Source organism: Mixophyes fleayi, chromosome 3 (assembly GCF_038048845.1).
Source record: "Mixophyes fleayi isolate aMixFle1 chromosome 3, aMixFle1.hap1, whole genome shotgun sequence".
NCBI lineage: Eukaryota > Metazoa > Chordata > Amphibia > Anura > Limnodynastidae > Mixophyes > Mixophyes fleayi.
The window spans coordinates 124,030,564-124,042,672 of NC_134404.1; the positions used below are offsets into that span (position 1 = coordinate 124,030,564).

Genomic DNA, 12,109 nt, shown 5'->3' on the forward strand with positions numbered 1-12,109 from the left:
GGCCCAATAACTCGGCGCTACTTATTGGTACACGTACCTGTCGCTGTTGCAATTGTAGATCGTAAATAAATAAATAGATACTATATATTATAACGCTATTGGTTGTTTCGGCCTAATAAAATATATAAAATACACTTGAGTAGTCAAGCAATTTAGAAAAAAAAGTTGGAAAAAACACGAACTTAATTCGAAATCAAATGCGTTGATTATGTCTTAAAGATAATTCCCCATAACTACATTTCTGCCAAATAATCAAATTTTGTTTTTCTAGGTAATTTCGACAATTTCGCTGCTGTTTAACTGCAAATGTGTTTATTGAAGATTAAGGAGCTGCCAAACATGCGGCTGCCTTTCACAGCATTCCCACTATTTGCAAAACAAAACAGCAAATGTACATGGAATGTAGGGGTCCCACAATGAATTGGGCATTTAACGTGTTTCAAAATAAAAATTTAGATGCTATGCGGCATATACACAAAAAACAACTGATTGTTATCTTTTCTATTGAAGTACAATGTTATTTGTTTATTACTTTGATACATTTCTGTCTATAGAATCTGAACTATACACTTTTGTTTTATGTTTTGTCGAGATGAATGGATGTTTGGGAAGTCTGCTGGAGATTTGCTATTGTAATGAGATTGCTGCCCATGCTGAAGTGTGTACTGTGATGAAACAATAATGGATCTGCAAACACATTTCTCTTGGGTCATAATTTTTGTTTCCCTAGAAATGGCGAAATATGTTTGTAACGAGAGAATGGATGCAATTTGTCCCATTAACGAGACATTGAGCCTTTCTAATGGGTTAACAGAATAAAGTGTCCTCTTGGGTGAAATAAAATAACATATCCATATGCCATTCTGTCTCTTTCCTCATTAGCCAGCACTGTCCACAGGTTGTTATTATTAGTCAGGTCAGGTTACTTGGTCGCGTGTGCACACTATATAGCAGAGAGTAGAGGTTGGGCGATCCATAAATCATAATACAATACTAATGACTACAACTAGGCACACGTCTGATGTGCTAAATATTTAAGCAAAATGATCGGCGTTCATTTCAGAATATTTCCAAAGACTTTGAGGTGTGCATCTGTCTATCTCAGGTACACAAACCAAATACACATTAATTTCTCCTAAACTAACTGCGCCCATACGTTTCCAAAAGCATTGTGTGTTTATTGTTTGTTTTTGGGATATTTTTCTATTGTTTTATATGGTTCAATTAATTGGAATAAAGTACATTATAATTATAGGTTATCATAATACAAATAAACAACACGACTTCCAATGTATTCCTCCGCATACTGTATATTGCAAATATTGCACGTAAAAAAATGTTGACATTACCCGGCTTATATTTTACATGTATTTAATGTGCACAAAAACTTTATCCAGCCCAATGGTGCTGATGTGAGCTAAAACATCTGGGTTGGGTTTACATTGCATATTAATGTGTGGGAGGGGATGGCTTTGATCTCTACATTATAAGTTTGCTGATGTCATACATTTTATTTAAGAGATTGGCATCAAATCAGATCCGTGGGTTTAGAAAGTTCCGGGGGCGTTACTTGAGCTCCCTTAGAATAGGACTGCCTCTGCCTGTCTTCCCTCAGTTCCATTTAAAGCTCAGTGGGGATTTAATGAAAACGTGTCTGCAAATATCTCATTCAAGTAACAAGATGGTAAGTGTCAGGTGCACTCCTTGCTGTGCATAGGGAGTTCCCTGTCCAGTGTATTGTGTATTGCTTTGCAAGCGGTTGCCTTGCTGCTGGAGGTTAGAATAATTTCATTAGATTATTGATGAGTATGACTTTATTGCTTAAGACGTTTTGATGTTAGTGATTTTGTAAGGAGAAGTTCCATTTCTGCTCTTGCTGTGCGGTGTTTTGTACAACTGTCTGAGATTTACTTGGCTTCTTATTCCAAAACCTTCTTATTACTGATGGGAAACGGAAATTGTGTAACGAACCTAATATCAGATTTATATCTGTAAGAGAAACTGCTTTTTGTTGCTGTTATTGTGGTTTGTTTACTTTTTAATATATTTTGTTACTAAACTGTACCATATATGTTTTTTTTATTGCCCATGCTACAACTATTCTTCTATTAGGTCAGTGTACGTAATGAAACGGGTAGATACAGTGTATAGGTTTCGCATGTGATCTTATTAGCTGAGGTGGAAGTGAACGGTCAGCTGATCTTAGTCCCCATTCACACAGCTGAGCGTTCGTTTCCAGCAGAACTATATCTGCTCAATAGCTAGTATCCTCCTAGATGGAATCTAGCATTACCTCCCCAAAGAGTGTTGCTTTTGTTGAAACACAAAAGTCTGTTTTTGCCATATCTAACCAAGTCCTTCTCCTGTGTTGCTTTTACAGAACACTATTCTAGCTTGCCAAGACCAGTACTTTGCAGGGGGTCAGGGCTATGATTGCCCATACTTCTCCTCAACGTCAGCAGCCAGTGTTGATGTTACCAAGGATACTTGGGTCTCTCTCTGGGCTTCTGGTCTCCAGGACAACAGATCAAGCAACCCAGGCCCACAATCCCACGGTATGTCCACTCTCTAATCACAGATGATGGTCTATATGTTGTTACATAGCCTATGGGTACCATCTCATAATGACAACCCCTGTTAAAGGAAAGTATAGAAAGGCATTTCCTTATGTGAAGATTAAAAACTATTAAATATATAATTGTAATGTTTTTTTGCAAGACGACTGACGGAACACCTTAAGAAATAGCACTAAACTATAAATTGTCTGCAATATTAAATAGTTATTCACATTGACTAACAACGTTTGTGGCTGAGTGACCTAAATATCAATGTTAATATATGTATTTTGATTTCCTTTCAGGGAATTCATATAATGGGTACACACCTCAAGATGATTATTTCGGGGGGGACCAGCTGTCTTCGCAGATGTTCACAAACAAACAGGTAAATATGTGATTTTATCCTATACTTAAGGCATTATAAAGGGTTAAATGTTTGTTTGTTTCACTGTGTGTGTAGGGGGCGGATTAAATGTACAAATGGTCTGTTGTGCTGCATGCAAGTTATCCAACAAGCTTCAGTGATCATTTGAAATTGAAAGCGTTCTCAGCGTGGGGCAGTAATCAGCAACATAATAGATATTCAGTATATGTATCATGATTTCTTTTCTATATTCATTATATAACTTGTCATGTATATAAAAACTGCAAAATATGATCGCGAGTTATGCCATGCATCTCTCCCATAGCTTCAGGATACCTTAGTCCAAAGGGAAGAGGAGCTGGCACGCTTACACGAGGAGAACAACAAGTTAAAGCAATACCTGAACTCAACCTTTGTGAAAAGCTTAGAGGAAAAGACTAAGGTGTGTAATTGTCCTTCACTACTACAATAGCCATTTACATGAGTTTCCGGACTTGCCACTTTCCACGTCCACCTCTGATCCCTTTTACTAAAAGATTGGAAAGTACTATATGTCTACGGTTGTAATTGATCAGTCAGATAAAGTTATCAGCATACTTAGTTATCACGGTTTGATAGGGATCTCTCATGAGATAAGTGGCACATAGCCACGTGTGGTGGTGTCAGTCTCTCTAATATGCTGATTTGACTGCTACTAAACTGTTCAACTATGCGGCTGTTTGTTGACCTCGATGGTTAAGTGCAAAATAGCTTTGCCTAATAAGTGCTTTCCTTTGTGTTTATCACAAAGCAGTGTGCTTGCAAATTGCACCTGTACCTTTAGGTTCTATCCCCTGCGGCGGTAAACACTACTTAGAAACTCTCCAGCCACGTACATGCAGGATTATTATCAGTTTACAGGAATGTCAGACACTAATCATGTTCATGACAATTTTCTTTTTCAAAGCCCGCCATACATAAGTACTGTGGAGTCTTTCACAATAATGTAACTTTTATACAACAGTGAAATATTTGCTCTTTCAATTGTTTCCTTGGGTTACTTTTGGCTCTTCACCTATAACGGAACTCCAAGGCTTTGCATGCAGTGCAAGCCATGGCATGCTGGAATTTGTAGTTCTGCCACAGCTGTAGAATCGCGTTTGAACCTAAGCTGCTATACATCTTACATATTAATTATATTCTACAGTCTTATGACACAGATGTTTTTGTGTCAATCTTACAGCCTCCGATGAATATTGTCTCCACTAAGAGATAACTATCTGCAACAACGTTACTAACTTCTGCTTCCAATGTCTACTTTGAATATGAAGTGTAGTCTAATAGTTCTCACACCTTTTATTTTACAGAAATTGCTGTCCCTGCATGCTGTTGGTGCTCATCTAAAGAGAAAATGCAGAGTTAGCAGCCTTACCTCCCCAGAAACGTCAGCTAAGAAGGCCAAGAGAAATCTATTTAACGAATTCACTGCCAGCGAGGAACGATCAATTCCTTCTATAGAAAACTGGGTTCTGCAAACCCTGGGACTGAAAGATGTCAACACAATCGATGACTCTGCATCAGCTAACTACAGTGCCATAACCACAGAACTTGTCAGCTCCCTGCAGGGAATCGACTACGGAAATGTAAAAGATTCCCCATCATCTGGATACAGTACAATCCACATGACGCCTATGCACAGCCAAGCGGAGAGCTCCTGCAACACAAACTCCCCTTACATGCAGGATTACACTCCAACTTCGTGCAGTTCTACAGCACTACCAAGCAGTGAGCCAGTGAGTCCTTTTGGGTCTCCTATCTACTACACTCCTGAAGTATCCCCAAACAAAACAGATGTAGCCTTCTCTACATCCCTGAACCCACACTGCAATGTGAAGACCCACAGCTTCTCTAACGGGCAGGCATTCGTTCGCAGGGACGGAGAAGGGGGATGGAAGTTCACCTGGGTGCCCAAACAGTCTGAATAATTCCCTGCATGGGCATGAAGTATATTCCTGGGAGTTTACACAAAGATTTTGCACTTGATTTGCTCATGGGGACCTATGAAGATCTTTTCAGGACAGAAGCGTAATACAATCCACTATATTTTAGCCTATTGACTGACTGGGTAAAATCGTTTACCAGTGCTTTGGGGGTCTTCATTTGTTTACATGTAAATGTGTATAGATATATTTTCCGTGAAAAATATGTTAACAGTATTTATTTCTGTTGGGTTATAAGTGCAATTAGTGCAGTTCTACTTATGTAGTTCTTGGAATGCACCTGTTTAAATTGCTGCCTACAAGTCATTTTCTCACTGCCTTGTATTTTATACAGTGGAGATTATACCACACTTATAGGATCTGCCTAGACGAAAACAGCTTTTATGCTGACTTGAATTCAAAAGACGTTTTATTTCCTGCTACATGTACGTCAATGTAGTACACGCCACTCACTGCCAGAATGGTTAGAGCTGTACATGTGTGGACAGGTGCACAGACCTTTGTTTTCATGATCTCTGATTAACATGGGGGGTGCCCCAATAACACCAAACGGACGTTCCCTGATTTATTTTACCATGGCTATTTATTTACTGCTCATTACATTAATAAGGAAAATCGCACTGTTAAATCTCTTGTGTTCACATGTACATAAATAAACTGTAAACTATTTTGTGAAGTATTGGCTTTATCGGTTTACTGTATTATTTCTAGTTGGTGTATGTCACACGCGTCTGACTGCAATATGCTTTTTATCTTGTTCTTTTAACTTACTGCAAAAAGAGAGATGGGTCCATACATGCTGGGTAATATTAGACATAAGGTCTGATTTATAATCATTTTTCGTAGACCCGACTACAAAATATCACAAGCAAATAGGTATTGGGTAACTACATTTCACAGCATGTCTGACAGAACTTGCTGAGAGTTATAGTTCCATAAAATCCGAAGAGCCACTGATTGACTAAAATCACGTGCGTGAAAATAAACATCTAGTACTCGTGTATGAAACTCACAACAACACATCGGCTCTAAATTTTTAAATGTGTAAAAGTGAGAGGGTTAAAATTCAATACTAAGCTCTCTGATAATGCATCCTCTGGTGCAAGTCTAATAAGTATTAATTTAATCATCTATTATCAATGATACAATGTTCAGAGTAGTTGTTATTGCCGCACCGAGAACACTAAACAGCAAAGTTGATTTCTGATCACTTTAAAGAATCGATTGGAAGTTAATGTGGACATTTGTATATTTTGACGGTACTAGAACAATCTTCCTTTTTAACCCCCCCCCATCCTTTTGCCTACAAATAAAGCACAGATGGACAACTTCAGATTGCTATAAAAGAGAACTTGGCTATAAAATAGATTACTGAAGGCGGTGTTTTCCACAAATATAATGACCCACAATTATGGTTAAATTCAAATTGTAGAGATTTTACTTCCAATATAGATATTTCCTATGCTTTGGTGAAGTGTCTGTAGTTTATGCACACCTTGCAGCCTCCGACGATCACTGATCAGTTAAGACGTTTATGGAATGTTGGTTTAATTAGTGTTTACGCTACATGCACAGATTAAGAGATCTAGTTTGTAAATTACAATACTGATAAGATTGATAGGTTGAACGTGTAGCCAACTTAATTTTATTCAGGTATGTTCCTCACTATGCTTTTGCGAGTAATACAGATACAGGTTATCTAGTGCTTGTTTTATCAACCTGTAACTGTCATGCTGTTGAGGAACTACAAATATTGACCATAACCATATGCTTGCAGAACATGCTGGAACTGTTAGTGCCTTGATAGCTGGAGAGCCACCAGTTGCCTCTTTGTGATCTACAGTCTTATGCAATACAACACTGATCATTTATCCACGCTTCATTTGTCTCTCCCTTTGGCATGACCAATTTGTTAGGACAAGATTCTAATCTGATTTAGCAGATAAATTATTCTGTTCTACCTTGGCTGTACTTAGAGCACTTATTTCTCTGGGGCCCAATGAATAGTCTTAAGTCCTAGCTGACTGGCTCCCTAAAAGTAGATACCAGACACTTTCAACAGGTGTTTTGACAGATTGGAAATGTGACCTATGTCTGGCTACCTATTGCCCAGCAGTAACCAAAAATAATTATGTGCAGTATAGTTGGTCATAATGTATATAATCTTCAATAGACATTCACTAAATTGATTAAAAAATATACTTGCATACAAAGAACTAGTAATAGATGTAGGGTGGTAAGCAAGGCTAGGTAGAGTTCTTTAAATATCTTAGTTATGTTTCACTGAAATCTTTGTTACTGTGCTTTATAATACATTGTCATGGGATTAAGGGGCCTATTTATGAACATTTAAAGAGATTTTAATCCACGGAAAACTGCAGTTTTCAGGGATTAATGCATTTTAAAGTGATTAGGCTATGTATTATTAGAGTATCGCATCAGATATCAGAGCTGTCTGCTATGGTCATAACCACTTTGATCGCAAATGTAGTCCCCATAGGTGTCTACTGAACCTGCAAAAATGACTATTTATTAAGCTCCCAAATTTGGACCCTGACAGCAAACATCATTTGAAGATGGTAGCTGTTCTAGCCTATGGGGAAAGCATTGCAGGAGAGGGATCTTTGGATCCCTCCCTGGCAGACTTCGTGCTCCTCCCCAATTGCAGATTGTCAAAGGCCATAAAACCAGACTATCTATAGATTATTCGCCATGACAGGCTCGTATCGGAGTCACTGTTGCAGCTAATTCATTTTAATTGCCACATTAATTAGTTTCTTATAATTGTGATAAGAAATGAAAATTATTCTGAGCAATATGCGATTGGTCATAAATAGACCATATAATCTACCTCTATATGTTATACAAAATTGTATGGGTGGCCTCTGAAGAATTTCATGTCATGTATGTTACCCATATTTTAAATGTTCAATAGCGTCATGTAATTTGCAATTCCACCATGTATTTACCTATCTATTTCTCCATAGTATATAAGTAGGGCTCTCACAGTCCAAGTAGAAAACAAATAATATGAAAACCAATACCTGCATAGAATGTTATTCAGACATATAGCTCCTAGGGGCACATTTATCAATCATCGGCAAAAGTGAGAAATAGTTATCAATCCTTATCGCATGGATAAGGATTGAACTATTTCTCAAATTTATGAACAACGAAACACAGAAACAGCAGTTCCAAAAAACTGCTGTTTCTATGATAAAAAAAAAATCATACTTACCCCCCTCTTCGAAAGCGCTGTCTCCGGATCTCCTCCCCGTTCTCTGCATCCTTCAACTGCGCATTTGCATTTCGAAGAACTACTCATGCGCACAAAGATCCCTGCTCTATCTCTGCAAGTGTCGTTGCAGAGAGAGAGCTGTGAGTGACAGGGAGGGATCATGTGATCCCTCCACACATGCGCTGTCCAGCTCTGCTCTTCAAAGCAGAGCTGACAGCATTGGATTTTTTCAATTATGATAATGTACGCCAGCCAGCTTCAGCTGGCGTACATTATCAAGACAAGTTTCCGAAAAAAATGTTTTTTCGGAACTTGTTAGACTTGAGCTGGGAGCAGTCACCATACTGTTGAATGGTGACTGCTCCCAAAAACGAAGAGGAGTGCAAAGCAGCAGATATCCATGATATCTGCTACTATGCACCTTTCATCAATTTGCAGAGGACACCCAGGGAGCTTAATTTGCCGGTAAGAGCACTATCGTGCTTTCTTAAATATGCGCCCTAGTGAGGTGCATAATTAAATATCCACCCACAAATATAAAAGCATGGCGTGCTTATGCAAAGGGCAAAAACGAAAGAATTTATACATCAGTCACAAACAGTTACTTGCATTTTAAGCTGTTCAAGCTCTTAATCATAATCTTCCAAGCCTATGATTAAGAGCTAGGGCTACTTGGGATACATGTAACTCTTTCTGCTGGACAGATTGATTTATATATTCTGTGATCTTTGCCTCAATACAGGATTCTACTCTTTTAAATAGGAGGCTGAAATTTTGATTTTGGACAACACTGAAATAACTGACCCTTGTGGATATTATTGATATTCTTTTCACTTATTTTATGTGCCAGGTGTCTTAATTCAGGGGACATAATTATTTCAAGTTTCCAGTGAAAAAAAAAAAAGCTCTATCCTGGGAAAAACTATGGCTCATAAGAGTGCTTTCCATGAAATGGAAGAATAACTCAAAGCGAATGTAGCTCAACAAAAACCTGAAGTAGTTAAAGTTATAGACAGTTCAGACTATATTCTGATTTTCTGATAGCTATACCTGTAAATCAATGCCAGCACTATGACTGCGCAGGTGCTGCCAGGCACTGAAAAAATACAACTCCCAACATGCTTTGGGAGAAAGAGGTGGAAGGAGATGACATGAGTCAGGACAGTTATTGGGTATACAGAGATCAGTTGTCAGATGGCAGTTGTTGTGATGGGAATGGAAGATGAGCGGTTTCAGTGAGGACAGAGAAGCTTTGTACCACAATACAAGGATAAATATAGTGGTGAACAGTGCTTACTAACTATACTGATGGAAGTATAGAAAGAACAGTGATAAAATAAGATTACCCAGGAGCTAACATCACAGTGATATGAAGTGGATGATGTCACATAAATAGGATGAAGAGCAATGTAACTACTTACAGTCAGTTAAGTTATCAGTTTTCAATTGAACAATACAACGTATCTATATAATTTAAAACTCTCAGCATATTAACTTAGGATCACACAAGTTCACCTTATTAATGAAGGGATTAAGTTATAGAGTAAATCTTCTAGCAAGGTAACAAAAGTATACAACATTAACACAATGTCATCAATTGCATGACAATCTGACAAAGTGAGAGCTCCCAGTGATATTTTGTCACTGTTGCAACTGTATCTCATTGTATATCCATGGTTTCTATCAGCTTATATAAAATAAATCTCACGCCAAAGGGACATTTATTACATTAATATATTCTTTGATTGTCCTTTGGAGGGGGAGCAGGTCTGGTTTGGGGCAGGGGTCCTCTTGAATCAACCACTAGTGTTCAAATTCCAGAAACACTGCCCAGAGAAAGAATTCAAGTTCAGGTGGAGGTACTATTAAGACTTGAAGTTGAGAAACACTTACTTAGTTCCTATTTACAGTCACCCAGCCTTTTATGTTTAAAGGTCCAAAAAAGCATTACAGTTAGAGGCACCACTGGGAATGTATTGTAAACTCAGAAGTCTGTTATAAAACAGGCGTTATTGTTGACAAGTGAGGAAGCATGACTAGTATGATATATTACAGTAGGAACCCAGAAGGTGCCTGGTACTGAGTGGGGAGCTACTGGGAGAGCCTGACAAAGACATAGATCAGGCTACAAGAATTTTATATGGAGTACTATAGTTGAAAATAGTATACCGTAGTGGTGATGGGCAAAATATGGTCTATGCTGTACTGTTATAAAGTTGAACTGTGACTGAGAGAGAAATGCCACCTGCTGTAATCTCTGGAAAGGAAAAACAGAATTGGAGAATATTGTGGCCTCAGAGGTTACAGATGGATGTTCCATAACACTTTCAGTTCCACAGATGGGAGTAACAGACTACTACCACCTGATACCCCAGCTATGCCTGATGGGGATCTGAGAATGTATCAGCAAGTGAATGGAAGCTAATTTTAATAGCTATGAACACCTCATGCAGCAACTTAGGAAGAACCAGCATGAGAGTGAGTATAGACAATTAAGGTTATTTTCAAGCATTAAGCCTACCCCCAGTGGGGAAGACTCACATGAAGCTTGGATGGACACTGTCAACCAATATTTAGAGGAAAGGAGTTGCTCTCTAATAACTGAGAGACAATGGATTGTGGAAACTTTGTGGGCCCCTGTCATGGATATTGCACAGGCTGCCAGAATTAGTAATCCACAGGCTACAGCTAAAGACTATCTAAATGCTTTAGAGTGAGTTTACGGAGTTCCAGAAGACACTACTTAACTGAGTAGAGTGAGCAAATGGAAAAATGATTGGCTATACAAACCGCTCATTGTGTAGAAATGCAAAAGTCCAAAGTCTATGCTCCTAGGGATAATAGAGATGAAGAGAAAAATTGGGATTTTTGGTGGTGATACAAATGTAATAAAACTTGACATCTATTCCGTAAGTAACTATACATATGTGGTAATCAAGGACCACAGTCTTCACGTTTTTAAACAAGGCAAGCCAACGGGCAACAGGATAGGGGGACCAGGAAACCCCAACCTGACCCCCTAGAAAAAATACAAGTCAATCATGCAGGGACTTTCTATGTGGACCAAAGTTGTGTACCAAAAGAATTAAGGGTCCCAGCCCTCCTCAATGGAAAACCATCTGGATAGTGGTTCACAGGTGTCCATCTTGTTTAAGAGGTGGTTCCAGGAGAATCTGTCTCACTTGCTGATTCACCCTTTATCTAGACTGACCATATGGGGACTAAATAACAAGAATTAGCAGTATCTGGGATTCATAGTGACAACTTTAAGATTCCTCGAGATGATCGCAGGAGTGGACAATGAAATTCAAGTTGCGGCATTAGTAAGTCCTGAAGCAGATGGGGAGCCAACAAACATACCTATCATCAGAGGGACCAATGCCAACTTGTTTAACACACTAACTCAGTGGTGCAGAGAAGTTGGGGAGACAATTATTGATAAAACTTAGCAACTCATCCACTTTGTTTTGCAGCCTATGACAACAAGAAAGGACAGCCAATTCCAAAGAAGTTTCATTACAGATCAGTACTTTTGTTGCATGTTTCATAAGGAGTGAAAAAGAACAATTGTGGCTATGTAAAGAGTTGATACAATGCTCTGCTGGTTTCTCAGTTGATGATTGGGATTTAGGGGGGTGCTCAAGGAGTGGAGCACAAGATCAAGCTAACAGATGAAACACCTTTAGAGAAAGTTGTAGGTGACTGGTCCCTGTAGATTTGTATGATGTTAAAAGACATTTAAAAAATTATTGGATAATGGAGTCATTGTTCAGTCAGAGAACCCTTATTCATCACTAATTGTATTAGCATGGAAAAAAATGGAGACATTTGAATGTGTATAGACTACAGGGCATTGATTAAACAGACTATGGTGGACCAGTACACAGTACCTCGAGTGGATGAAGCACTGGACTGCTTACAAGGAAGTCAATGGTTTTCTGTGTTAAAATTAAGGAGTGGCTATTATTAG

The 12,109-nt window shown here is 38.5% G+C and overlaps 1 protein-coding gene across 1 annotated transcript; it reads left to right on the forward strand.

Annotated features, from left to right (window-relative positions):
• The first annotated feature begins 1,617 nt into the window (after positions 1–1,617).
• GMNC (geminin coiled-coil domain containing) lies at positions 1,618–5,580 on the forward strand. The gene is made up of 5 exons (XM_075200585.1): positions 1,618–1,684; positions 2,381–2,555; positions 2,861–2,943; positions 3,248–3,364; positions 4,269–5,580. The coding sequence occupies exons 1-5, from the start codon at positions 1,643–1,645 to the stop codon at positions 4,884–4,886; spliced, it is 1,035 nt and encodes a 344-aa protein (XP_075056686.1). The 5' UTR covers positions 1,618–1,642; the 3' UTR covers positions 4,887–5,580.
• Positions 5,581–12,109: the final 6,529 nt, after the last annotated feature.

Coding starts and splice junctions, on each gene's coding strand:
- GMNC (XM_075200585.1), top strand. CDS start 1,643: ATGAAAACGTGTCTGCAAATATCTCATTCAAGTAACAAGATG. Junction 2,556..2,860: donor CCCAGGCCCACAATCCCACG/GTATGTCCACTC, acceptor ATTTCCTTTCAG/GGAATTCATATAATGGGTAC. Junction 2,944..3,247: donor AGATGTTCACAAACAAACAG/GTAAATATGTGA, acceptor TCTCTCCCATAG/CTTCAGGATACCTTAGTCCA.